Genomic DNA, 27,056 nt, shown 5'->3' on the forward strand with positions numbered 1-27,056 from the left:
TATTCGAGAACTATCGTCGCAATTTCGTCGTGATGCTGTTTATTCAACACTGTCCAGTCCGGGTAACCGGCGTAAGGCACCGTGGTTATGTTAGATCTCGACAGACTGCTCGATGGCTCCACCTCCTGGGCGCTTCAGTGTATCAAAGAGCGCAGTTCGTGTTTCAAAGCTGGCCGCTGGTCCAGACCCAACGAGGACAGAGAACAGTTCAGGTGTCCTGTATGGACGTGCCACAAAATGGCACTTACTTTCTCTCAGGTAACCCACTCTGAGAAATGCGAAACATCTCCGTGTGGTGAACGTGAGCAAAGAAGAATATTGAAAAAAGGCACTGAAGAAATGTAAAAACATCCACTTAGGTAAAGATGAAAAACCCAGAAGTAACAATAGGGCGTCTGGGAAGAAAAAAACAGTGAGGGGTGCTTTTTATTTGCTCACCTGCTTAATGTTCCAGCCAGTAACTCGGCAACACCTGGGAACCAGCAGTTTATTTATTGCAGCAATCCAGAAGCTCCCATGCCCTTCTACACTGTGCGCTTTGTCTGAGCGTGACGTGACCTCGAGGCTGCTGTTGATCAGAGCCAGTCTGCCACTAGACGGGCGAGGCAGGCTGGCTCTGAAGGCAGAGAGAGATACAGCGAGCTCCTGCACAGTCGCACGCAGACACACACAGCTACCAGAGCCGCCATGAAGCTCACCTTCCTCTTCCTCGCCTCTGTGCTGATCTGCTTCGCCGGTGAGTCTTCTTTACTCTCTTATCCCCCCCCACCCCCCCGAATTGTTTCCTTGAGCATCTATTTTTTTTTAGTTTTGCACGCTGTTCAGGTTCATGCTGTGCACCTACCTCTCTCCTCTGGCTCCTGCTCGGGCTGAACTGTCCTTCCTCCGCGGAAATTCCTCTGCCCGCCACAGTTCCAGTTCCCTTCGGCGTTCCTGGCTCTTTCTGAACAGATCGCCGGCTCAGGACACCACGCGGAGTACCTCATCCGGGAAAGAGCTGCAGTTTTCAAAGCGCTTAGGAATGCAAAGTCTTCCATTTCAGCGCCGGACAACAGTTCAGTTGGCAAATGAGCGGCTGAAGCAAGGGTTCAGTTACACCACGAATCCAAAGTTAAACAGGCTGGGGCCCACAGGGGAGGGGAGCCCTGTTGAAGAGTGAGGTTGGGGCTCTGGTTTTCCAGCTCTCTCAACTCCCTGCCTTGTGGTTCCCCCGAAGGTCGAGCACTTGGTCAGTAGTCCTTCATCTTCCAGTGCCCAGAGCACACTCCGTCTGCTCAGTCTCCTTCCAGCTGCGTCTGAATGATTTCATCTGACCCCCTCATTGAGCTAATAATCCGATTCATCAATGAGGGGCTGGCAGCAATGTCCCCTCTGATTTGGAATGGCCTGTGCGCACAAAAATGTAAAATTGTGCAATTTTTTTCTCCAGTGACAAAAACGTCTGCGCACTTAATTGAGTGGAGGTAAAGTTGTACACCTGAAATTATTTTAGCTATTCTCATAGAAGCATAGAGATCCAAAAGACCGGGACAGCGATTCAGCGAGCATGAGCAGTGAGGTTCGAGACTACGAGAGCACAGATATCGATGATCGAGTAGCAGTAATATTGCACACAGCCAAGTTGGCCCTCTCGCAGACAGTCGCATGTGGTCAATTTAGCATTTTTCAATTGACCGCCATGTTTGTATAATTATTAGTATATGTTCTGGGGAATTTATCTTTTTGTGCGCAGTTCGGTTACCTACCTGCGCGGATTTCATAACCTGTGGGTGCGCGCAGAGCGGACGTTGGCTGGCAACCAATTCTTCCCTGGCTAGTCTTGGGAATTGTCAGGAATTACGGGAGTTGCAGGGAGTGTTGGGAAATTTCAGGAATTGTTGGAAACTGCGGGAATTGTTAGGAATTCTCGGGAATTGCAGGCGTTGTCAGGAATTGTTGGAAATGGCAGGAATTGTCAGGAATTCTCGGGAATTGCAGGCACTGAGGGGAGGATCCGCCACCCTGCTGCGGCTCAGAGGCTGTCACGCTGCAGCAGTGGGAATGAGGTCGGGGAGGCTCCTGTCCCAGTTAGCCCTGCGCCTGGGAACAATGGAGCAGGCAGGAAACAAGAGAGCAGGCCGGGCAGCAGCCTCTCACAGGGGGCATTGTCAGCTGCCCGTCCCTGTACAATACACCAGCTGTGGAGAGGGAAAAAAGACAATCGGAAACCAGACGAGGATGGGGGGGGGTGGGTAATAGAGGCCTTGAGGGGTTTCACCACGAGAGGTGATCCGCGCGGAGGGCGTGCCTCACTCTCCCTGGGGAGCTCCCTTTCACTGCTGCGATCCCAGTTCCTGCTGCGTGCTTCTCCAGCCCTCCCACCTGCACGCCCGCCAGCAGCCCAGCCACTGTCTCCCTGCGTCTCCCCGTCAGTCACCTTTCCGATGGGTCCGTCGATACCTACGCCATTAACCTGACTCATCTTCCGCGTCCAGGGAGCGGGGGGGTAAAACAGCGGAGAGCTCCGCTGGAATGGGGATGGGCGGTCCAGTCAGCAGAACGTCCTGTCAAGCCCAGCGTCTCAGTTGCTCCAGAAGCTCGTTGGTGACCGTGTCAGCGCTGCTGTGTGCTCGTGGGGTTAGAGCACCAGAAGGTGGCCAGTTGTCCCCTAGTTGGGTCTGGTGTGGTAATACTCCAAATTAAAATAACCAGATAGGTCAGATCACGTGAAAAAGGTCTTTACGGGTATCAATCTTTCTGCTTCCTTTAAAGCTCTGCTGCTGAGAGGCAGCCTGCAAGTCACTGGTTTTGCTTTTATTCACCCGTATCATTTATTCGTGTATCCAAATGTGTGTCAAAGCCTATAAAGTGAATTAGATGCAGAGAACACTGCAGAATGTTAAAGAATGTTGGTAGATCATATTGCAAAACAGGACAGTGTACTGTAGGAAAAGTGAACACAAAGTATTTCTATTACTTAACACAAAGTTACACAAACTCAGCAGCCATATCACCCTGCAACTCACAACTGGCAACCCACTGAAGCTAAGCAGGTGTGAGCCTGGTCAGTACCTGGATGGGAGACCTCCTGGGAAAAACTAAGGTTGCTGCTGGAAGAGGTGTTAGTGGGGCCAGCAGGGGGCGCTCACCCTGTGGTCCATGTGGGTCCTAATGCCCCAGTATAGTGATGGGGACACTATACTGTAAACAGGCGCTGTCCTTCGGATGAGACGTAAAACCGAGGTCCTGACTCTCTGTGGTCATTAAAAATCCCAGGGCTCTTCTCGAAAAGAGTAGGGGTGTACCCCGGTGTCCTGGCCAAATTTCCAATTGGCCCTTACTAATCATGGCCTCCTAATAATCCCCCTCTATGAATTGGCTACATTACTCTGCTCTCCTCCCCACTGATAGCTGATGTGTGGTGAGCGTTCTGGCGCACTATGGCTGCCGTCGCATCATCCAGGTGGATGCTGCACATTGGTGGTGGTGGAGGGGAGTCCCCATTACCTGTAAAGCGCTTTGAGTGGAGTGTCCAGAAAAGCGCTATATAAGTGTAAGCAATTATTATTATTATTAAACTATTTCTGTGGTTGTGATTTTGCAATGCACTAGCAAATACAAATATACAAGCGTTCATTCCATACGCTTCCAAGTTCCAAGAAATGCATCATGGAGGGAAATTCAAATAAGATAGTTCTGCGTATCTAATAAGAAAGAAATGAAGAAAGTGATGTGATGATGATTGGTCTAATTACACCTTGCACATTTCCTTCTTTATGTGCTAAAGCCAGTCTCCAGTGGAACTGCGTTCTGGGTAGGAGGGAAAGAGCCAGCTGTGCTCAGCATCATGGTTGTAACATTCTGAAATGTGTGTCTTCCAGAACTCGGCTCATCTGAGCAGCAGCCCGGACAGCTGAAGGAGGTGGGCACCTGTTCTGACACCCTGCTTCTTTCCCGAGGCACAGTGGAGTGTAAATGTGAAATACACCTTTGAAAGGAGGGTATTGGCCACACCGTGGCATTGATTGAAATACCTTTAGTAGTTCAGTCCTGCTCTGAATCGGCGTGTAAAACAAGAGCCATTTCATGTACATAGCACCTACATAGCAAGACTGTGTAGGTGTTAAACTGAAATTCAAAATGAAAAAAAAGTTTCTGTTTTCTGGGAGTCTGACTTAGAGGGGTTTGAAGTCAAAATCATACAGTCAGTGTGCAAAAGCCTGCAAAACTACTCTAACAAAAACACTGCCAAATGCTTAAATCGTAAACCTTTACTAAATACTCTTAGCTTTTTCTACCATGAGACAACTTTTAAATTCTGTAGTATTTAAAAAAGTCAAAGAACACCACCTGTCTTGAATACTGTAGCATGTAAGTTTTAATTGCCCATGTTATCCAGTTTTATTTCATTTAATTTATGTGCCGTCCTCAATAGCCCATAGTCTAACTTGTATGATTTTGTCAGCAAAGACATACAAAACACAAAAAAGCACTCTAAAAGGATAGAATCCCTGACCAACACTCACATATGTTGGGTTCTACAAGCCTCGCAGGATCAAAATACTAAACAGAGGGTAGGGGCAGGGGGTATTCTGCGAGTATTGTGGTCAGGGTTCGGATTAATGTCAACAGGCGTGACCTGGAGAAGGCATCACTGCGGACAAGGCGCCAACCATGAAACAGAGGATCCACAAACACCTCGGGGTCTCACAGAGGGGGCTGAATGTTGCCGTTGAGTAGGGGTGATCGCCGTGCAAGGGCCCGTGACGCGTCTCTGTGTCTCCCGCAGCCCCAGTGCGAGAGGTACACCGAGCCGGCGTGCTCCCGGGAGTTCGACCCGGTGTGCGGCAGCGATGGAAAGACGTACGCCACCGAGTGCGTGCTCTGCGCCGAGAACAAGTGAGTCCGAGAGCCGCCCGCACAGGCACGTGTGTCGGGCCTTACCTTGACCTGGGCACGTCGTTTCTCCTGCCCGTAGCAAGTCACCCTCTAGAGCTCTGCCCTTCAGGAGCGAAGAAAAGTGGCTTTGCAGATTTGAATGTGCTCCAGGCGGGACGGACTCTAGCCCAGTAATCCGGGGTTCTTGAGCGCCGCTGGGCTTGCGTGTTCGTATCCCCAGCTCCCTGGGGGTCACGCTGCGTGTCAGAGAGACCAGAGAGCCGGTCCTACAGCGCTCACTCTGCACGACCCGCAGGGCAGGAAAGCCCAACGGCAAGCGGAGAGCGCAGAGGAAACGCATCACCCGCGCCGATACCAGGGCTGCAGCAGCGAGCTGACCCGCTCTGCCGCTCTTGTGACAAAGATCAGGCTTTCAAATTTAAAGGGGCAAATAGTGGACTACTGCCGAAAACAGTTTTCCCGGAGATTCGGAAGGGAAAACCTCTGTCAGAGAGGGAGCACCGAGTAATGTTCAACTAGGGTGGGAAAAGGCGATAGGGCAACAGGTGGTCACCTTGAATGCATGAAACAAAGCACCTTAATCCAATTCGCTGCTATAAATCACCTACAAAACATTTAACTTGCCAGCACACCATGCCCCTGAGTAAACAATGAGGATTCTGAAAACTCACTAGCCTGTAGTGTGTGGGGTCCCGCTGTATCCCACTGATTGTATGTGCTGGTCAGATTGCACAGGGCAGGAGATTCTCACAAACTCTGTTGATCAGCTGTGATCACTACTCTTAACCGAGGGCTAAATATTGAGATCTTTACTCTGTTTGGCAGTATGGTGTCTTCTTTGAATAATTCCTGTAATTTGCAACAAGCATTTTCAGACACAGTAGTTCAAACGGTTTGCCTCAAATCTGAGAGGATGACATAAAACATTTCAGCGTACCAAGCAGCTCTTTTTAATTCCATCATGACACATTTTGTGTTGTCCAAATGAAACGTGCTTAGAGAGGCACAGGCCCGCAAGGATCAAATTAATAAAAACAAACTGTATTGCTACTCTTGTCAGCTGGGGAATCTAATATCCTGCAAAACCCACTGATTTATCTGACACTTTATCCAATGACCTCTTACAGGCGGCACGTCTGATCACTATCAGCTTTCCTCAGTGACCGGACTCTGCTCGTGTGCTTGCTTTGCAGGATCAGAAACACGGACATCCAAATCCAATACAAAGGGGAGTGTGGGGTGCCCCCCGCCTGAGAAGTGGGCCTGAAGTCCCACCCAATCAGCAAGGCCGTGGAATTAGCTGCAGGAGCTGCTCCAAATAAAATAATTTAGCATGCCGCACTGTCCTTGTGTCTCATTACAGCACCACTGTCGCTGGATAACGGGGAGGAATACCTGCGTAAGGTAGCTTTCCATCACGGGTCCTTAGGAGACTGTCCAGGGGTCCCCTGAGTCAATAAGCAACATTTTTATCACTCTTACAGAAATGCCTTTAATATAAATATGTGATGTGTCCATAATTAAGGAAGGAGGGAAATGCAGATTCGTCCAGCTCTTTGGGCTTCCAGATGTGAAGTTATGGTCACCCGCACGGACAAGAGGAATGGTGGCCAAGATGCATCCCGAACGAGCAGCGATACAACACAGTGCGAGTATGAAGAGTGGGGGTTTATTACGGGGTTCTTACACCCTGCTCTGGCCAGACAGGTGCATTCAGGGGGCGGGAGGGTGAAAGATGCAGCACCACTCCACACCCATGTGTGCACACCTAGCAGTCACATGCTGTTAATCCGGGGCGTTTGGGCGGCCACCTCGCTTGCGCCGCCCTAGAGGAGAGAACGGGCCCCCCTCTCACCGCACTCCCCCCAGAACCGTGTCCAGCAGGGTCAGGATCTCCCCGAAGTAGCCATCCTCCTCGCCCAGCCCGCGCTCGCCCTCGGCCAGCTGCTGGTACTGCTCCTGCAAGGCGGACAGCGAGCGCGCCAGCCGGCTGTCCCGGCGGTACAGCTCCCGGCAGTGAGGCATCATGGCCAGCAGGGTGCGCAGGGCCTTCTCGCGCCAGTCGTGCTCCGGGGAGCTCAGCAGCTCCGGGACCAGGCCGCACCAGCCCTGCTCAGCCAGCAGGGGCAGCAGAGAGACCTGCGCGTACTGCCGCAGCCGCTCCTGGTGAGAGGAGTCCGGGACAGGGTCCAGGCCGGCCTGGGAGATCAGCTCCTGAGGTGGAGAGAAAGGAAGCCGGGCAAAGAAAATTAGAGTTTTACAGAAAAATAGTCTTCCCCCCCGTGTAAAGCATTGCAGGCACTGTTATGCACACACACATTTCACAAAACTGAGGGTACGCAGCTGTTAAGACACCGCTCAGCTCATACAAACAGGTTTTCCTGAAACAAGGCTGGAAACTGGTCCCGAGACCCATTTCGGTGCGGAAAGTAAACATTTCTTTTCAGGAACATGCCATGCAGGTACAAGCAGGTAATAAACACCAAGCACGAAACAGAGGAGCCATGAAGGGCCACAGCAGCCTTGATCTGCATCACCCAGGACCTGGTCCACATCTGGATGTTGGGGTGCTCTGCGCCTCACCTTCTCCACGATCATGTCGTACAGCAGGGTGACGACCCGCACGCGCAGGGCCGCGCCCCCCGGCGCCCGGAACAGCTCGCCCAGCACCTGCACGCCCCCCAGCAGCAGGAAGCGCCTCTGGGCGAAGGGGAAGTGACGCAGGAGCGCGGCCACAGCGAACAGCGCCTGCGAACACACGGCACGGCGGCGTTCAGGGACAGACAGAACCGAGCGAGCTCCAGGCTGGGCTGGCCCCTCAAACTGTCCGGAGGGAACAGCGCTGCCATGGGGCAATTTCTCTTTAAAATGGCGGCAGGGTGTTGTTTCGTACCCTCAGGACAGGGACAGTGGTTTCAGCCAATAAGACGTTCACACAAATACAAAAAGTGATTGCATACGAATTGAGAGAAAACTGATGATTAAGTCTAAGATTAAGTCTGTCAGCGCTGATACTGACTGCAGAGGTCATTCATCAAGACATAAACACCTTCTATAGAAATCACAGCTCTTCCCCGAGCACATGAAAGGGGGCTCAGGAATGCAGACTCTTCAGAGTCCAGCCTGTCGCTCCGCAGGCTGGGCTGCAGGGGATGCTGGGAGCAGGCCACCTGCAGGGGGCGTGTCTTACCTTCTTCTTGACGGACAGGGGCCGGTCAGTGGCCAACAGCAGCAGCAGCTTATGCAGAGCGCCCCCCTCCACGGCCTCCACCTGAACCCTGGGGTTACTGCGAACACAGAGCCGCACAGGGGTCAACCCCATGGGCACTGAGCCCCCTGAGACACACCAGCTCCTGTTCCTACCCTTGTGGGGGCTTCTCATTCTCACCCCCTTCCCCCCAACACACACAGCTTTTCAACACAGAAAAACCATCATCTTGGGCTTAGAAAGTAATTCAGCACATCAGAATGAACAGGGTTAAAGGACACACACCTGAGCTAAAAGATTTAAGTGGGTTTGGTGGATCTTAAAAGCATAAATAAACATAAGGGACATTTTCAGAGCTTTCCACCAGTACGGATACCCGTGTTTAAAAATGAATCAACTATTTTAGCTTCCTAGCGACTACGATCTCTCCCTGTGTTCTGTGGGGATCGTGGTCTCATGGTCACACCTGGATACAGCAGAGCCCAGGACGAAGGCGGCACTCTCCTGCAGCTGCAGCGCGGAGCTGTTCAGGCTGTCGATCACCAGCTGCATCCCGCCCATCGACACCAAGTCCTGGGCGTTGTCCACCTGCGGGGACCCGGGCGGAGGACAGCTTCAGCCAGGAGGACATGTCCAAAAAAAATCCTAGAACCTCTTTACTGTGAATAAGCAGGCACTAAGATCCCGATAACCCATTACACGGATGTGGACGCGCTGCAGAATGTTTGCTCAGCCGGAAAGATTCTGCAGTGCCCCCCAAGAGTACAAACCTGACATAAACCGAAGCAGATATCCAACTAAGTGGCACTAAACCACATCTGTTACCGTCCTGCAGGGGACAGCTGCTGTAGACAGATCATGGGCATGTAAGGAGCTTATTAGTTCAGCTGGGCTACTGAAAGGACCGTGTCTTCTGAAACGTGCACTATGAAGCAATGCAATTTGGGATTCATACATATGAGTACATGGGCAAGTGCTGGCAACAAGTGCTAGAAAATATATCTTCTTGGATGGACCCCTATGCTCTCTGGTGGGTACTGTCATCCACAAGAATATGCAACTCGTGATTCCATGTGTATTTGCATCTAATTCCACTGTTCCACGATGTACAATTATTACAGTCCAACCATACAGGTCAGCTGTAGTGCAGTGGGATCCCTTATTATCCCACCTGAAATCGTGGGGAAGAAATCGGACAACACACTCCCTCTTCAGCTCGAGCTGAGACAGATCAAAAACCAAGAGACCACTCTGGCATCAGCCGAGAGAGCAGACCTCTTCAGAGCGAACAGGGAAATACGAACATGAGGATGTGAGTGGAAACTAGGTGAAAGTGCATCTGCTGTACATTCAAGAACGTTGTGGGAGTCTGGAACAAGCTATCCAACCATACTGTTGAAGCCGGTGCACCGGTTTCTTTCAGATTCTTGGGACTGATGAGCTTCTAGCTTCCCACTGCACTTATTTGGCTGAACGGCCTCCTTTCGTCTGAATCCGTTCCGGCCTCTTCCTGGACAAGAGCTCCTCACTGCCATCAGACCGCGTGCTGGGGTGTCACAGACTAGCCCCCCCAGTACCTCGGCCCCCCGGGACTCACCTGGTGCACCAGGTACTCCAGGTCCAGCAGCGCGGCCACCCTCTCCTCCAGCGTGGCCTCCGAGCGGTTGAACTGGCGCACCAGACGGGTCATCACCTGGAAGTCCGTCTCCACCATCATGTTCATCTGCTCCATGTCCCTCTTCAGCTCCTCCAGGGGGCGGTACTGAGCTCGCACGGCTGCCTCTTCCTTCTCTCACACATACACACACAATCAATCATTTCTTTCAAATCAAGATGAAGTGAGAAACCTTCAGTTTATTTATCCTCTCCCCTCCATGTGCTCTGTTCAGAACATATGCCATCTTAACTATTCCATGTGCTCTCACAAAATGTGGAACCAACTGCTTGCATCCAAGCATGATTAAGGCTTGGTTTCAAAGCAGCCATGATTAGAAACAGTCATTTCGGAGTCCCACCTTCTCTCTCTCCTTGTCGATGGGCTCCACTCCCTCCTCCTTAAACTTCTTCAGAGCTTTCTTGAGCTCCTGGGTGCTGAAGTATGGGGCCTCTGTATTCACCATGCCCTGCCTGGCACAGGAGAGAAGAGGTGCTTCTAAGGACTGTGCCTATGAGGAACAATGGAGCATGTCTTCACTTTGCCCTGAGATGCCCCAACACCTCTGTATAATCATTGAAATTCACATAAAAAAGGAATAAAATCGTGAGCTCTTGACTGAAGTGCAAGAGAGCTGGGCCAAACAGCTTTCAGGTTGCAGATTCAAATCTCGGTTTGGCATCACTCAGCTGGAGTTTGAAACCGCCAAGGGGGTGGGGCACACATTTGGCCAAGCTGTGTGGGAGCCTGGCAGCAAGAGACTGCCCTGAGAATCTCCTCCTGGAGAGGGGATTACAATAACAAGCTGTCTCAGGCCTAAGGCTCTGTCTCACAGCACAAAGAGAATAGGATGGGCCAGCAGCACAGCATTCTGGGAAAGCAGGCATGTCCCCCAGGCAGAGGTGGAGCAAAGTTCTCTAATCAGGCTGACCAGCAAACTGGCAGAATGAAATACAGACTCCGTTCATTAAAACAAGAATAGTAAAAGAAATGCAGAGAAAAAAAATGGACAAATGAATCAAGTTGCTAGTGCTGGCAGGTACCTCTGACCATTCGTCCAGTACTTGAGCCCACTGCTGTCGTCCACCTTGGCCTCTCTCTGCCCTGTCTGCAGGTTGAGACGCACGTGAGAGCCTGCAGGAACTGCCTGGCCTGGGGACACAGACACACAGGCCTGTCGTGAGCAAACAGTGTGGGAACTGGCCTGCATTTTACAAACAGAAGAGTCTGCTTCCAAAGAACTCCATTCCCTATGGACTGTTACATTTCTCCTTGGTTTTTTTTCCCCTATACTTTGTAGGATTGGTGCAAAACTCCAAGTTACCAAGGCTTTCAGAGAGCCGCTGTCAGGTACACAGAGGCAGTCTTCTCTCCCACAACAGACAAGCTTCTGAAGTCAACAAACACACGTAGCACACACTTTCCTCTGGCCACCACACTGCAGACAGCACGCAGAAGGAAAAGGTCCTCTTCCTGGACCAAACACACAGGGTTTGAGGTCAGTGAGGACCAGCCCTGCTTCAGGAACAGAGCCCAGAACCAAGTCAGTACCTGGCTGCAGGGACTGCCACTGGTCTGTGGGCCGGAACACCTCCAGATCTTCCTCGTCAACATCTTCCTCCACCGGGGCCTCCTCTGCCTCGTCGCTGGGCTCAGAGCTGTCCACCACCGTCAGGGCAGAGCGCGCCTAGCGAGGGAAACAGGCTGGCTGGGAAACAGGCCTGGGAGCCGATCGCAGAGCCGCAGCTCGGCCGAGACACAAGGGCTCTTATCCAGGAAGAGAGACCCGGAGATGAATGCGACAAGTCACATTCTGCAGCTGAACACCTGCGGCTAAACCTGCACTGCAGTCGATCCAGCCACAACATTAACGGACATTATCTCAAAGCTATAAAACGTGTTTCCCTATCACAGTTAAACAGAGCCCCGTCTATATGAAAAGGCAGCAACACAGAACTGTGGGACAGGGCCCCAGGTTAGCCTGGGTTTGTGACTGCTCCGTTGTGAGCCTGGTGGTGTGTACATTCACTCTATCTCCATGGCAAAGCTGCTCATGTGACCGTAGTGGGACTCTGCAGATATTTATAGAACGGTGGCCTCTGTCCATAACTTAGGTGTAAGTAGGAACACTAAAACCAGCATCTTGCATCTTCCTCCACCTACAGTGGGCGGTTTACATACTTGACCGCTGTCAGCCTGGGCGAGGTGGGCACACAGCACAGACAGGAGCAGGAACGCTGTCTTCCAGCCGCCGGAGCCCGTCATTCTGACACCCAGACGAGGCCAAGAGTCGGGTACCGGCCGGGACAGAGTCGCCGCTGCGCCTCGGCGTCACTGCAGAGACTCGGAATGTCCCAGCGCCAGCGTTAACGCTGCAGTTTGCTGTAGCGAGCAGGACAATTGTTTTTTTTTATATATACTATTTTGAAATGCGATATTGGTTCCTAACGCTCCTAACTGGAGATCCTCTCAATTTGCGTGTTTAATACTCTTTCAGTTGTCATAATAGATTTTGTTAAAGGTAACCCGGGCGCGTTTGTAACGTCATCATCACGCACAGTCATCCTTGCATGAAAGATATACATCCTATACATAAACTTGGCATTGCATTGCTGTTTGCACACCTGGTATGCCCAGGTGTTCTCGCAGTATATAAGCTTCCTTTCAAAACATTTCGTCATTATTTTTTAAATACGGTCAAGCAGTTAGGTGTTTAGTTATTTCATTTTCATTTCGCAAGAAACCGACACAACACAAGTATTTAGCTGGTCTTCAGTTGTTAATTATATTTCTTAGGAGTCTTATCAGTTCTGAAATCATCCGATATACTGTTATCTTAATTTGGAATTTGTACAACAAAGGTAGTAAGTTCTAATCATAAATCTGCTGCCGGTCAGTACTTTAAGCACTGTCTTAGTGTTACAAATGTTTTTACCTTTTAAAGTCTCTCGAGAGCAGCGCCAGGTGTAACGAAGACTTTACAAATTGCGGTGATGTAAAGCTCCTATTTTCTTGTTATTTAGGACTTACTGCTTTCTTCTGCGTCCGGTTCTGTACCTATTAATTTTATTTAAAAAAAATCAACTAGCCTGTCAGAATTAGGACTGGCATTTTCAGTAAACCGTGATACACAGTCTCAACACACCGTCCGGAAAATAATCAGCACACTGACCAGAGGCACTTCTTAGCCCCGCCCACCGCGTCTTCAAATGATGTGGCCCAATCGGCTTCCGAGCGGAAGAGCTCGATTTGCAATCTGATTGGGTAAAACCTACACGCTTTTTTCCTGTGCCGCCAGTCAGGGAAACACACACACAATGTAACACTAGTTAGTGACGCATTCTATAAGAACAACATATTTGTTTCTTACATCAACTTTCTAACAGCCCTAATCCAGGCAGTGGTACAAGACAATTTATTTACTCTTATTTCTCTACCCAGATTCCCGTATAAACTGTAGAATTATAATGCACTTGAACAGGAGAATAAGCCGTCCTATAATTTATAGGCTTTATAGTATAAATCGAACTATTTCTCGGAGCAGTTTGGTCCGTTAAATCAAGGGGTTGTATGTTAAAAGAGCACAACGGTCCAGTCTAGACCTGCCTCATTCAGAATACTTTGTACATTGTTTTTTTTTTTAAGAAAAAATCTGTTAACTGCTCAGAGGGACCAGGTTCATACTCGATCTTAACGGAATGTCCTACATTCACAGGGTGAAAGAGCCTCATCTCATCGGTCTTGAACAGAGACGGCTGCGTGCATTTCAGGTATTCACACTCCTTCAGAGGCACGGCGGGATCAAACAGCGAGGCGTGAACCAGAGGAGGGCGAAAGGCCAGGGACCTGCGTTTGAAACGTAGCAGAAGAGTCTGAGAAAAGCTCCCCAGCCACGTGGCTGAAGCAGATAAAAAAAAACACAAGGACATACCATTTTGTCAAAAGTTGAATAAAGTTTTATTGAATTATTCTAAAACATTTTATTCTAAAAAAACCCCAGCAGGAAGGCAAGGTGGAGTGTGATGGCGCTCTGTGTAGCAGCGCTGCCCCTCTCCCTACTGCTGGGCACACTGATTCTCCAGGGTGGGCTTGGAGGACACATGGATGACAGGCTGAGGCCTCATCTCCTTCTTCCTCTCTTCCCTCCTGTTCTCGGCTCCTGCATCCACCTCCTCTGCCTTGACAGTGGTGCCGGATGGGGGAGACCTACAGGCAAACCATCCAATTCGCGTTCAGCTTTGCGGAGACGTTGCGCACAGTTCAATGCACGTTAGACAGGCAGCACTGCGACTCAGAGCAGGCCATCCACAGACACTGAGCCCCAGCGGTCAGTCACACAGACAGGAAAAACTGCTTTTACACCAGTTTCACCAACCCCATACTGAGCTATTGAGTGTAGTGTGTAAGCCTGTGACTTGGCTAATTAATTTAAATATTCTAATTACATATTAGAACTGGCTAACATAAAGGCCTGAGTGTCACTGCAATATTTCACAGCACTATGAAGGCCACTCATAAGCATAAAGCCGAGACAAAACGTCTAATATAAAAAATTAAAGCCATAACTGTTTGAATAAGAATATTATACTAAGCAAAATACTTTAGACAGCCTTAAAAATTAAGCCTATCTGTTTTTTCGGTAATCTACAGAAGTGTATAGTATGTTAAAACTTTCCTGGAACTACTAATCTTCATATCTATACATAGTTCAGTTAATTCAGGTAAGCTTCCATATAGCCTGACTAGCTGTTAGCCTCCATTTCTTAAATACACACTCTACTCTCAATTACTCAGTAAATAGTTAATGGCATCATTTAAAAGTGAAACAAACAGAATATACTACCTTAAGACATACCAGTAGTATCATGCATTAGCACACATAAAACAGGCTTGAATTACAAAAGGTAAAAATGCACAAGCAACAAGTGCAGTGCATATAGACTACTTTGATACACAACACAGCACAAGAAAGAATATTAAAGCACTGCAGAAAATGCAGGAAGCAGTATTTGAAAGGCAGAAAGCACAAGAAGCGTGTTCTGAAGCAAAGGCTGTTTTAAAACAGCAGCAATAACTATGCAACTTGATATCCTCTAAATATTCGTGTCTAGCTTTAAAAACCTTAAAGTGAGCACAGCTAAAGGATCTTTAAAAATGGATAAAAAAACAGATTTATTTAACAATCATTCCCAGCTCAAATCATGTTAGTAATTTAGTGCACCTTGATTTAGTAGAACTTCGATAAGTGCTATATTACATTTTGTTAATAATTTCTTTGCTACATTTGAACCCTTTTACGGATATTGAATATTACTTAAGAACAATCTCCTTGAACTCTTTTTGCAGTACAGATTTGTGGCTGAGTAGGACATTCTTCACATAAAACCAAGATTTTGTCAGTTTCCAAGAAAACAGTTTTTTTATTCAGAGGCTATAGACATTCAAAATAGGACATTATTAGCCAATAATAATGTGTTATTGCATTAAAATAAAAAATAATCCATGTTACCACGTCCATTTATACCACATGGCTCACAAAACCGGTGCTGAAACAAACTAAATTCTGAGGATTAGGATGATCACAGCTCTGGAATGCGCCTGAAGCAGACACTGCTGTGAGAGCAGGTGATTAAAGAAAGTCTGAGGAATTTCAATGTATGGTGGCTGAAACCAGCAGCTATTTTGCTACAAGAACCCCGATACTACGCCTCTTCATGTTGAGGAAATACAGCTGATGAATTAAGTCTCAGCTGTGATTTCCTTCCACGCGTCCCCAAACCCCTTTTCTCCCTCGGTCTGTCTCATCACATCCCACACCACCTCGTCCCATCCACCAGCGCCCTTCCCCTTCCACACTACTCAGGCTTTCTGCACAACGTGCACATGTCCCTCTCACACAGGCCCATCCCCGAAACACACCCTTTAGTCACTCGCTAAAATGTCTGGAAGAAGCTCATTTTCCAGTTCATGTTTTTATCAGTACATTGATTGGCTGACTAAATCCTTTTACAGAGAGTCTAGTCACAAAATAATTTAGTGATTGTATCTAGCAGAGGCGGAGCTGACTGGCCAGCGCTGACATGGGCAGTACGTTCTCACCAAGCTCACGGCTGTTGCTCCGTAGTTAATTCCTGGCTTTGATCCTAAGACAGCTGACTCGTTATATTATATTGAGAAGACCAGGCAGTCTGTAGTGAACTGTCATCATAGTTATACTAGTTAAACTCTAGCATGAAATATCACAGTCATATCCCAGAGATCAGAAGATTACAAATTGCAAGGATAACTTTCAATCAGTCATTCTGACATCAGTGCCATTCTGCCCAGTAGTTAAGTGCACTGAAAACCTACACAGAAATCCTTGCACCCTCATCTACAATACATAAATATCATCCAAGAAGATGCAATATGTAGAAGCAATGTTTATATATCGTTAACCGAAATGGACTCAGCTTGCAACACTAGTATCCAGCTCTACTGTGCAAGGAGTTTGTGTATTTGGTACACCAAGCATTGTAACAGATGTTTTCATATCTGTATTCTTCAATGTTCTGTAATACATCATGCTAATGACATTATCTCATAAACATTTGTTACTGAACTGTTTTTTTAATGATGCGCTTGTAGTACTGGATCATTACCGCCCAAGGAGCAAACTCATGCCGAGAGTACATGCTTGAGTTCTGTAGCGAAAGCTTACTAACTACACAAAGCACGTCGCATGTAACAGTTGGCTAGTGGTTACAATAACGCAAAGCCTGCCATGCGCCTGATCTGGGAAGAATTGGGCAGTAGAAACTTGAATTAAAAAGATTCCGCGACCAGTAATAATTGGTATGCGTGTTAAAATCTAGCGGCGCGGAGGGACTCCACAGTGGCCACACTCGTTGAGCATCAGTGATCGTCGCGGCGAAGGTCAGCCAGACGGGAGGCCCAGGCCGAGCACGTGCGGACGCAAGCGCCCCCTGCGGCGATTCCCAGATTTCCTCGGACCTCCGCGGGGCAGGAAGGCTGGCCCCCCGGGCCTCAGCGGGAAGTGTTTCGGGAGACGGCCCTCCTGAAGGGCAGGCCGGCGCGGGCCAGGGCGGAGCGCAGCAGGCCGAGCAAGAGCAGGAGGACGCACAGGGCGAAGTTCATGCAGCGCAGGGCGAGGGAGGCAGGTCGGCAGGGGGGCGGCACTGACCTGGGGGGCTCCTCGCCGATGCGCGCGGGGACCTGCTGCAGGGGGCCGGGGGCCAGCCGCTCTGCGGGAGCCGGCCCCTCCTTCGCGCCCGCCGCGCTCTGCTCCTCCCCCTTCGGCTCGGGGGCGTCGGCCTCGGCCGGGGCGTCCACTGGCAGCTTCTCGCGCCGGCGCTTCGCCACCTGGCTCTTGTTCACCGCTGGAAGGAAGCGTGGGTCAGGCATGTGCGCTCGCTCTACATGTGGGGCTGCCTGCTGCACCAGCTCTGAGAAACAGCTCTGTCCAGACTGGACTGGGCGCAAGAGCCTGCGCCCTCACACAGCCACCCCCCGGCAGCAGGCAACACTGGAAGGATCTGCAGTCCTGCATTCCAGAGACACGACCTCGGCTTTTAGGCAAGCTATATGTTGACCCATTAAAAAACAATCTTTACTCTTTAGGCACCTAACTCGCTTTCTGAAAACGTATCTATTAAACGGCAGCAGCCACACAAACAAAGGATCCGTCAAAGATCGAATATTGATTGAATCTAAGCCATTGGAATCTAAGCTTATTGGACACCCCACCAAATATACAAACTTCAGATATTCTGTCTAAATGTGTAGATTTTAACTACACCCGAAGAAGGCGCCATAGCCGAAACGTTGTGTCTCTTTTTTCCTTGCAGCAGGGAACAAACCTTTCCCTGTTCCCCGTTTGGAACTCACAGAATGAAGGTACACATCCCTGCCTCGGACCTCTATGCACTCAGATAGGGAGCAACGCAGAGGTGGGGGACAAAAGGGCGTGTGCGTTACCATTGGGTTGGTATTTCATCCTGAGCTCGTCCAGCTGGACCTGCAGCCTGATGTTCTCGCTCTGGCACAGCCTGAGGGTCCTCTCGCTGCTGAAGAGCCTCCTCTCCACCTCCAGCACCCTCTGACTCTCCGCCAGCGCCTTCATCCTCTGCACAGACAGCTCCTCCCCCAGCCGCTCGGCTTCCTTCCTGCACACACAGCACTGCTGAGCACACCGGAGCCCCACTCAGCCCTTGGCAAGGCTTTTAGAGGGGCGCCAATGCAATCTGCAAGATGCCCAGTTCAGAGGCAGCTCTTACAGTTATGAGATCTGAGGTTAAACTGAACGTGAGCTTTCATAGTGAAGGTTATCACTCCTTTTCTTCATAATTGTGACACTTTTGAAGATATTAGACTCATTCTAAATAGAGAGAAGAGACCAAAGGGCATCTTACACGGAGTTTGAAAGCTGCATTTTAAGGAGGTCAGTGTAGTACGTCATGTCACCGCTATCTCCTTCTCCAGAGGGTGCGCTGGATGGCTCAGCCTTTATGGTCATCTGGAAACGATTTCAAAAGAGCTGCTTTAATTTACCAAATGAATACAGACGTCCACAAACAAAAACATCCTTTGATATCACAGGACCTGGGACTTTTATGTTCAAATTGAATTATTTAATTGAATAATTAAAGCTCACTTTTCACTCTCTCCTCCTGTATTCTCTACTCCATGACCCCACCCTGTAGGACACCCTGATCAAAGAGCAAACAGTGGGGGACATTTTGATTTACTCCGTCTAATTGAGTTTGTTTTGTGAGTAGATTAAAAGGATTTCGTTGACAGAGTTAAGGACATGCACATTAATCTGGGAGTATAGTACTTAAAAAGGCGTTCGTGAAATCTGACGTCTAGCTCAAATCTTACATCCGTCTTACCTATGAAAAGCAAAATAGATGACATTTCAGAATAAATGAAAAACAAGTACAAATTATTCAGAGCTAAGATTTTAACTGCCACAATTTAATCATCTATAATCTTACACAATATATCAACTGAAAATGAAACTCAAACCGATAAGGAGGATATAAGAACCTTATGAACATCAACTCCATGTTTCTACAGTATGCGGTTTGTTGTCTTAGTCCTCATGATATAACACGGTGGCTGATCACAGAGGTGTCATGCCTGTCACGTGAGAGTAAAACATTTCTCCAAGGGCAAAAAATGACATTCCCAAGAAAACGCCATGCCAGCAGGACGCACTGCATCTGCAGGTTCCCCGCCGTGGCCAGCTCTCTCCCCCGAGCTCAGACGAGCAGTCCCCACCTCTGCCCTCTCCAGACGACGCAGCTTGATCATCAGTGCCTCGATTTCGTTGTTCTTCTGGGCCAGCATGGACTGCAGGCGCTCCAGCTGCCCTGGGTCTGCCTGGCAGCCCTTCATCTGCATCAGCGTGGCAATCTGGACCTGCCCGCGGAAAGACAGCAGGACGGCGGTTAGCCCCCACAGGCAGGGACACAAAAAGCTTTGCCCTGATCTGCTACAGCCGTCTACCCCTGGAGCTAAGACAGGATAAGCGTTCTTCCCCTTGAACTGCCATGCACAGACGTGGTACTCAGAAGAAAACAGACATAGAAAACAAACTGCAGGCCACATCCTGACAATACAATGGGTAGAAGTTATTTCTCCCCCCTATAAAAAGCGATGAAACCCTATTTGCCGGCTGCCCCAATGAGCAGACAAAACCGCACATATTAACCCAGGAGTCTCTCCTGCGGATGAGAGATGCAAGCCACATCCAACAACCTCTGTGTGGGGAAAACCTAATACAGTCACACCGTCTCAAGGAGATCAGGGAGGCCCAAGGGAAGTGTCAAGCCAAATGTCTCCACACATTTAAGGACTCGTCAGATTGTGACTCGTCTGATGACGAATACTGTAACAGGGCGGCAGTAACCGTGAGGTGAGCTTGCATGTCTGGGGTGTCTAGAGAATACAAAAGGTAAATTGGTTCATAATGGTTAGCAGAGAGATCAGACATGTGTGCACAGGTGGGTTAAGTGCACACATTTGCACAAGCCCCACACGCTACGACTGCTGCCTTGTTACAATCCATAGCAAAGGGAATGCGCTTATACGACAGGTCTTTTGACATTTAGTATCTTGAGGTTATTCTTAAAATGTTCAGTCAGAAAGCTGATCTTTAAGATGACTGAAATGTAATTATAGCCCCATGGCAAAAAAAAAAAACAGTTGTCTGGGACTAAATGATTTCAATGGAATAACTGAAAACACTTTTCATGACCTTGAAGCAGAACAGTTTGGCAAAGGTGAAGGAGTTGGTTAGGATCTTGCATCCTCATGAGTAGCATGCCAAACATGGTCCAGCTTTTGAATTTTGTACTTGTCCAATGCATGTCAGGTGTTCTTCCACATGTATGTCCTGACATATCCCAAGTTCCAGAAAGGAATTAAGTGGGTAAATTTTGAATGTCCATTTCCTTAAAATTGCAAGTTTTTTTAACAAAACTGTACACAATTTATATTGAAATTAAAGACCCAGTTTTTCCAATTATCAAAAAAAATTGCAAAACCAATTAGCCTAAAATCAAATGATTAAGACTGTAAGTAGGAGTGGAACTTGTTTATTCATATAAAAATTCAATATAGATAAATTTATTGATAATTACAACAATGCACAAAAATACCTATTAAAAGGGTCAGACATGTAGATCTTAAGGACATTGCACAAACAGTAAAGTTACATTTCCAATTCATTTACAGTACACACAGATTATATCAGATGCTTCTGCAGGACATTTTTCCCCAAGGAAAAAAACAGCAACAGTAATAAATGTAGAGCTCACCATATAGTATCATTGTTGCACAGCAACAAAACGTAAATAAAATATCCTTCACATGAAGTGAGGTCTGTGGCAGACAGAGACTTTCTGAAGTTTCGGATAGGCTGTAATGCTGTGAGCCCCAAAATTAACGATTAAAACGGAAAATAAAAATGGTCCAGTGACAAGGCTAACGAGACTGCCCAGAAGAATTCCTGCGATGACTGTCCAGTTGTCGACAACATACTAGAAAATGCTTCTGAAAGCCATTCTCCCTGCTGCTCTCCATGTGATGATGGAGCTGCAAGTACCTAATCTTGAGAGAGTTTAAAGAGAAAAAGAGCGTTGATGCAAGGCAGAGGGCTCCAATCAAGGCTTTCCAAAACAAAAAGCTTTTTCAAAAATAGTAAAAAGAAAGGGTTACAGACTGCCACAACTGTGGCTAATCAGACTGAAGTGTTTGTGTCATGGGTCTGACAAGGTCACAAGATGGTTAAAAGGCCTTTTCTCAGTCACAGGTGACTTAGCCTGTGACCTGTGTGGGTTGTGTCCCAAAACCCAGATCTCCGATTCCTGTCTGGGTCATGACGTTAGCCAACGGAGACCCCGGCTCTCCAAGCAGCAGCACGCTGGCAGGCGCCATGTTTTAAGCGGGCGTGTGTCAGCTGGAATGACCATGCTGTGCAGGACCAACCCATGTAGACCGCCTTCGTGGACACCGCAGTAGCCCTGTGCACTTGTATCTGCATCACGGACTCCGTTCTTTAAAACCGGCAAAGAATCCGGTCAGTGAGTTCAATAAACTGCCAATTTCAAATTACACTGCAGGGATTTGGAAAAAACAATCATGGCAATTCTGAAAATGCAATCAAGACAGAGAGGTATTTGTCTTAGTGCTCCAAGACCCTTAGTGCCGGTTAACACGGCCTGAAATAACACCCGCAGACAACAGTGTAATGAACGCCATTTAATGTTTTGCTCAAGGTTTTGGAAACAAACTGTAGGAGGCTGGCCAGGAAGAGCATCAAGCACCTCAGGACAATCGGTGCCAGGATAGCGGATCTCCTTAGAATTATGCTTAAGAGCTCTGTATAGGAGTGCCACCCTGTTTTGTAAAAGACGCTGCTGTCCCAGTGTTTCCAGCAGCTGTCTTGACAGGAGGAGGGTCGAGAGGCGGGGATGTGTACCTTCATTCTGTGAAGCTGCTGTCGGGAGAAGGTGTGCTGCTTCTGGAGAGACTGGTACTGCACCTTCATGCTGATGAGCTGCCGCTCCATCGCGGCCCTCCGGTCTTCCACCTGCAAGCACAGGCCACCGGCGGGTCAGGGGCGCGGGCCACTCAAACACACGAACCCCGCCGCTCACACCCGCTCGCCGGGCGCGCGCAGGAGAGGCGCTGTCATACCTCAGAAAAGAGCGAGTTGCCCTTGCTGTTGGGGTCCTGAGACTGCTGCAGAATCTGGTCCAGTTGCAGCTGGAGATCCTGGTTAGCTTCCCGTGCTTTCTAGACCAGGCAAATCAGAAAAAGACGCCAAGCAAATATAAGTAATGCAAATCATATTAAATCATATCCCATTATTTATTTACCGTTTATCCCTCAAATTACATTAAAAAAAAACTTCTCTAACAGATCCTCGTCCTGTTAAAGGGAAGTAGGACAATATTTATAAATGAACAGGCACGTACAGGCTCCTGAAGGACACCAACTGACAATCTGACATGACAGCGCAGCAGGGAGATTTAAATATTTCAATTAAAACACAGGACAAAAGTCTAACATTGACGACTGAAATAATCTTATCGTCTTTCCAATCAGATCAATGTTTCAAACGTTCTATTTTGGTAGAAGAAGGAGGGTTTAACGTCATTTTAATGTAAATAAAAATGAGAAGATAAAATGGAAATCCCTCTAAGAGATAAAGGAGTGCTTCCAAGACCAACAAGCTAGCGCTGTGAAACATGCATCAGAGACAAAACAGAGCCAAGCCCGATGGAAAGCTGGGTCTGGGAAGACCGTTTCGCGGCACGGACACGGGCACTGCACCTCCAAGGCGTTAAAGTGAGAGACGACTTCCTTCTCGCAATCCTCCTTCTCCCGGGTCAGGCGCTCCACCGTGCGCTGGAGATGGCTGCCGGCCAGCTGGAGCTGCTGCTCTCGGTAGCTCATTTCATTGAGCTCGTGCTCCAGTGCAGCCTGGGAGCAGAGGACAAGGTGGGTCTAGTCTGTGCCCTCCACTCACCACAGGTTCGCATTAACTCACGATCTTACAGACGCGCCTGTCACACAGCTAACAGGAGTTCTGGTGTGTGTTCCTCACAGGACACCCCATATACTTACTTGTGGCTCATTCGCTCTCCTAGTCTATACAATAAAAACTAAACCTTCCAACTATTATTTTGCTAAGTATTACTTATCACGGAAAACATGGCCACTCTCGGTCATCAAAAACAGCTCTCTTTTCCGCTCACTTTGCTTTAACGGTCATCAGTCTTTTTTAAAGACACAATATGGAGAACATGGAATATTTCCTGCAAGGATAGTCTGTTCACTCTTCTTTCTGATCCTAACTTTCATAATCATAAAGCCAGTGCCTGTAAGAACAGTTACAGATTAGAGGTGGCCATTCGGCCTGTCTTATTCATTTGGCTTCTCGACGTTTATTGATCCCAAGACCTCCTCCATCTTGTTCTTGAAGGGTTCCAAGTAATCTGCTGCAACAGTACTGCTGGACACTAATCCTGTTGATCCACTGAACAGATTTCACAGCAGTATTCTCTTGTTGCAAAATGATCAGAACTGTACAGAGTTTTTTTAAAAAAGGCCAATCGAATGCATTTTAACAATGTCTCTTGGACTTTTTTTTCCTCTATTAAAATATGTTCCACTACAGGATATACTGCTATTGATAAATCTTAGAAATATCAAGAAATACTTGTAAAGCCCTAACTATCAAATTAACTTTCTTTTGAACGTTCAGCAGAGCTCTAAACCTCCATCCTGCTACTGAAGCAGGCAGTGATTGTGGGTGCCGAGGAGTGCTGGGATGACTGTGGTTAACTGTGTGGAATACGCCCACCTTGGCGGTCTCTAACTCGGCCTTCTCCATCTGCAGCTCCATCATCTCCGAGGACAGTGTCTCCTGGGAGCGCTCCGCCATCATCCTCAGCTCCTCGGTCTTGCTGCTCAGAGCCTCCGCCTGCAGCTCCAGCTTGTGTCTCAGCTGCCTCTCAGAGAGCCGCGCCTCGTCCAGCTCGGCCTTCATCTTCTCCAGCTGTTCACGGGACAGAGCCACACTGAGACAGCAAGACTACACGCCACATCGGTAAAGCGCAGTAGTGCCTGCTGGGGAAATCACTGTAGGTCCACTTCAAGCTTAGAACATCAGAATCCCAATTCACCCAAGTATGGCCAAAACCTGTCTTTTTCGATCATCTAGGTGTGTAAAAGGCGACCCCCTTATCTCTTACTGAATCAGAGGTTGAACGGCTGCACCACGCAAAATAACACCAAAAAAGTAACAGAATTCAGAATAATAAAATGACTTTTTTGTGCAGCTGCAGCAAATGAGACGGGCTGTGTGAGACCCTGCCCCACCGCTGAGCGGCTCTGGGCGACTCGCCCGCAGCCTTACCTTGTTCTTGTATTCACCGATCTCCAGGGTGTAGCTCCTCTCCAGCTGGGCCTCCTGTTGCACCCACAACATCTTCTGCTGCGTTTTGATGGATTCGCACTCTGACCTCAGACTGTCCAGCATGCGGCCCCTCAGCTCGAGCTCTCTCTGCAAGGAGTACTTCTCCTGCTCCAGAGCCTGCATTCACACACACACACACAAACACACGTTAGACCAGCGCGCCATTCCAAGCTGCTAGAACAGTCCACCAATTACCATGACCTACTGAAAAACCTGAACAGAGCTGGGTTCAGGGCAGAGACAGTAGATGGTACCAAGGTTCCCGTGTTCTGACACAGGCTGGACCTGACACCTGTGGTGGGGAAAATAATTCTCAGGCCACAGGAACACAGAAACCTTCTCCTTCATTCACTGCGGCTACCACAGAGGCAACTGCACTGACTTTCCCTCCCCAGAATTCACTTGGCCAGATAACTACCCAGCAAACTGCCTCCAAACCTGAGAGTTTGCAATGCGGTGCAGCCAACACAGTAGGACAGGACAAAAACAAGACACGAGTTCCCTGCAGCTCACATCAATTTCTTGTTTGCCTCGATTTGTACTAATGCTATACTCACGAAGGCAGGTAAGGGGGTGATCTATCAATCGTCCAGCTTCTTTGACCTACCCTCTGTCTTCTCAAGCCAATATTCTTGTTTCTGCGCGGGTGGGTCTCACAAGACCCCTCCTTCCTTGTCCGGACGGCGCAGCTGAGCCCAGTCCGGGCCTCCTGCACCGCCTCTGACTCACCTCTATGGAGTTCGTCATCTCCGTGCGCTGCTCCTCCAAGCGGTTCTGCAGATCCAGCTGATCGTCCAGCAGCTGCAGGCCATACTGGGCTGCCTTCTGCAGGGACTCCTCCGCCTCCTTCAGCTTGCAGCGCAGGCGCTGGACTTCAGAGTCCACTGCAGCGGACATCTTCTGTCTGTAAGGACGGGAGACACAGGCTGAGGAGACCCGTTGTGTGTGTGTGTGAGGATAGGACACACGCGAGCTGAGGAGACTCGTTCTGTCTGTAAGGACAGGAGACACACGGGCTGAGGAGACCCGTTCTGTCTGTGAGGACAGGAGACACACGGGCTGAGGAGACCCGTTCTGTCTGTGAGGACAGGAGACACACGGGCTGAGGAGACTCGTTCTGTCTGTAAGGACAGGAGACACACGGGCTGAGGAGACTCGTTCTGTCTGTAAGGACAGGAGACACACGGGCTGAGGAGACTCGTTCTGTCTGTAAGGACAGGAGACACACGGGCTGAGGAGACCCGTTCTGTCTGTGAGGACAGGAGACACACGGGCTGAGGAGACCCGTTCTGTCTGTGAGGACAGATTCTGCTCACAAACATGGCGCATATCAGGCTGTGAGCCCTCAGTCCTGATGGTAGATCAAGGTAACAATGATCGCTATTAAGGTCTCCAAGTAACTTAAGAAGCACAACACAAACTTGCCATCTGTTCAATTGTGTCGGAGTGCTGTGTAAAACAATCCGCTGTTGTGCAATGAACCGCATAGCGAAAAGGGAAACTTACACCTCGCCACAGGACGTTAATAAAAATAAAACTTGATGGAAAAGGAAAAGTAAAGGAGCGACATTTAAAAAAAAAAAAGATTTTCTCACCATCTTCGGCAGGAGAGCACCGAGAAAAAGACACCAAATTCCCCCTCTTTCTGTAATGCCATGCACCCGACAGCAAGGAGACGAGCTGCTCAGTAAGAGAGGGTTTGTCTTTTCGGTTTCGGCGAAATAAAGGGAGCATTCACCCCGCAGGGGCCGTGCTATTGGCATTCCGGTGGCGGCGCTGGACAGGGGGCTGCTTGCACAGAGCCCCTCTCCTTAGCAACGTGATCGCAGAGAGCAACTATGCGGTCGGGGGCCGTTCCTGCACACAAGAAGGACCTGGAGCTCTTCCATGGGGGGGATAACAGAGTAACAGAGTAACAGGACACTCAGTGCAAAGGAAGCGCTTCTTCTCGCTTGGCCAAGGCGGTGCTTCCCGGACCCACAGCTCCGTTGTGCACCAGACACACCGCAAGCCCCTGCCGTGCAAATGCATCGCGGCGACTCCCCGCTCTCCCCAGGGGATGAGGCTGGCCAGCTGCTGGTCTGGCGACTGAGCTACGACTTACAAGCGAGCCAGCAGACCAAACGCGGGTTTGAAACACCCACGACAGCTCTCTACCCACACTTTCGCCATTCTCGGGTACTTCTTTAAAGTGCTTCCTAAATCGTATTGCAAGGACTACTCTCCACAGCCTCGGAGCTCCTTACTCACATTATATCATGATTGAACCCTAGCCCTACCGACACCTTAAATGTCTTTTAACTGAAGTCGATGCTCTGCTCAACTTCATGAGTGGGGTACTTTTGTTCTCGACAAACACCATTACTAAAAGTAAAAAAAAATGATCTACAACCAACTTTATACCAAGCTGGACATTATTCTAACAAAATGACGCCACGAAATTAAGTTATTCTTTGTATGTCTATACAAGTTTACCTTTTTTAAAACCGATTCCCTCGGTTCTGGAGCAACTGCCCGTCAAAATTTGAATTCAGCTCCTGTCCTGCGCTTAGCAAACAACTCTCGCGATAACCGAATTGAGTTCCTCACCGCGGTGCATGATGGCCACTGTAGTTTATTACCAATCGTGTCTTTATTTAGTGAGGTGATACATATTTCTCTCTTTTGATAACTAGACAATTTAAAATGTTCCAGTTATTTGGTGTTTATTATTAATGCAAATAAATATTAATTATAACATTGTGTTTTGTGATAGCCCTCGTGGTTAATATTTCGTATAAAATAGGTTTACAAAAGGTGGGCTAATTATCTTATGGGCTAAAATA

General features: G+C 48.7%; 3 protein-coding genes and 1 long non-coding RNA gene across 7 annotated transcripts; 2 read left to right on the plus strand and 2 right to left on the minus strand.

The window, feature by feature from the left end:
- The first annotated feature begins 330 nt into the window (after positions 1–330).
- LOC107077663 (trypsin inhibitor ClTI-1-like) lies at positions 331–6,215 on the plus strand. The gene is made up of 4 exons (XM_015349660.2): positions 331–736; positions 3,861–3,901; positions 4,769–4,878; positions 6,072–6,215. Exons 1-4 carry the CDS (start codon positions 688–690, stop codon positions 6,130–6,132), a joined length of 261 nt encoding a protein of 86 aa, XP_015205146.1. The 5' UTR covers positions 331–687; the 3' UTR covers positions 6,133–6,215.
- Positions 6,216–6,525: 310 nt separating this feature from the next.
- Positions 6,526–12,938, minus strand: sil1 (SIL1 nucleotide exchange factor). Of its 3 annotated transcripts, none has more exons than XM_069196196.1 (10): positions 12,771–12,938; positions 11,922–12,122; positions 11,292–11,427; positions 10,784–10,892; positions 10,102–10,213; positions 9,684–9,875; positions 8,553–8,674; positions 8,069–8,165; positions 7,462–7,626; positions 6,526–7,092 (listed from the first exon to the last, which is right to left on the minus strand). In XM_069196196.1, the coding sequence occupies exons 2-10, from the start codon at positions 12,003–12,005 to the stop codon at positions 6,730–6,732; spliced, it is 1,380 nt and encodes a 459-aa protein (XP_069052297.1). In that variant the 5' UTR covers positions 12,006–12,122; positions 12,771–12,938; the 3' UTR covers positions 6,526–6,729. The 3 variants fall into 3 exon arrangements, with proteins under 3 accessions (XP_069052297.1, XP_069052298.1, XP_069052296.1); XM_069196197.1 differs by having other exon boundaries at positions 9,684–9,872; positions 12,676–12,938; XM_069196195.1 differs by having other exon boundaries at positions 12,676–12,938.
- Positions 12,939–13,079: 141 nt separating this feature from the next.
- LOC138241904 (uncharacterized) lies at positions 13,080–13,708 on the plus strand. The gene is made up of 2 exons (XR_011191197.1): positions 13,080–13,143; positions 13,456–13,708. It is a non-coding gene; the product is annotated as an uncharacterized lncRNA (long non-coding RNA).
- spdl1 (spindle apparatus coiled-coil protein 1) lies at positions 13,674–26,814 on the minus strand. 2 transcript variants are annotated; one of them, XM_069196192.1, is made up of 12 exons: positions 26,707–26,814; positions 24,961–25,135; positions 24,172–24,348; positions 23,617–23,811; positions 22,584–22,733; positions 21,945–22,043; positions 21,727–21,837; positions 19,023–19,163; positions 18,152–18,255; positions 17,718–17,905; positions 16,924–17,119; positions 13,674–13,946 (listed from the first exon to the last, which is right to left on the minus strand). In XM_069196192.1, exons 2-12 carry the CDS (start codon positions 25,126–25,128, stop codon positions 13,796–13,798), a joined length of 1,680 nt encoding a protein of 559 aa, XP_069052293.1. In that variant the 5' UTR covers positions 25,129–25,135; positions 26,707–26,814; the 3' UTR covers positions 13,674–13,795. The 2 variants fall into 2 exon arrangements, with proteins under 2 accessions (XP_069052293.1, XP_069052294.1); XM_069196193.1 differs by lacking the exon at positions 26,707–26,814 and adding an exon at positions 25,827–26,120.
- Positions 26,815–27,056: the final 242 nt, after the last annotated feature.

Source organism: Lepisosteus oculatus, chromosome 11 (genome assembly GCF_040954835.1).
Source record: "Lepisosteus oculatus isolate fLepOcu1 chromosome 11, fLepOcu1.hap2, whole genome shotgun sequence".
Taxonomy (NCBI): Eukaryota; Metazoa; Chordata; class Actinopteri; order Semionotiformes; family Lepisosteidae; genus Lepisosteus; species Lepisosteus oculatus.

Coding starts and splice junctions, on each gene's coding strand:
- sil1 (XM_069196196.1), bottom strand. CDS start 12,005: ATGACGGGCTCCGGCGGCTGGAAGACAGCGTTCCTGCTCCTGTCTGTG. Junction 11,428..11,921: donor CCCAGGCTGACAGCGGTCAA/GTATGTAAACCG, acceptor TTCCCTCGCTAG/GCGCGCTCTGCCCTGACGGT. Junction 8,166..8,552: donor CTGGGCTCTGCTGTATCCAG/GTGTGACCATGA, acceptor CTGTGTTCGCAG/TAACCCCAGGGTTCAGGTGG.
- LOC107077663 (XM_015349660.2), top strand. CDS start 688: ATGAAGCTCACCTTCCTCTTCCTCGCCTCTGTGCTGATCTGCTTCGCC. Junction 3,902..4,768: donor AGCCCGGACAGCTGAAGGAG/GTGGGCACCTGT, acceptor TGTCTCCCGCAG/CCCCAGTGCGAGAGGTACAC. Junction 4,879..6,071: donor GTGCTCTGCGCCGAGAACAA/GTGAGTCCGAGA, acceptor CTTGCTTTGCAG/GATCAGAAACACGGACATCC.
- spdl1 (XM_069196192.1), bottom strand. CDS start 25,128: ATGTCCGCTGCAGTGGACTCTGAAGTCCAGCGCCTGCGCTGCAAGCTG. Junction 24,349..24,960: donor AGATGACGAACTCCATAGAG/GTGAGTCAGAGG, acceptor GTGTGAATGCAG/GCTCTGGAGCAGGAGAAGTA. Junction 17,120..17,717: donor GATGAAATACCAACCCAATG/GTAACGCACACG, acceptor GCTTCCTTCCAG/CGGTGAACAAGAGCCAGGTG.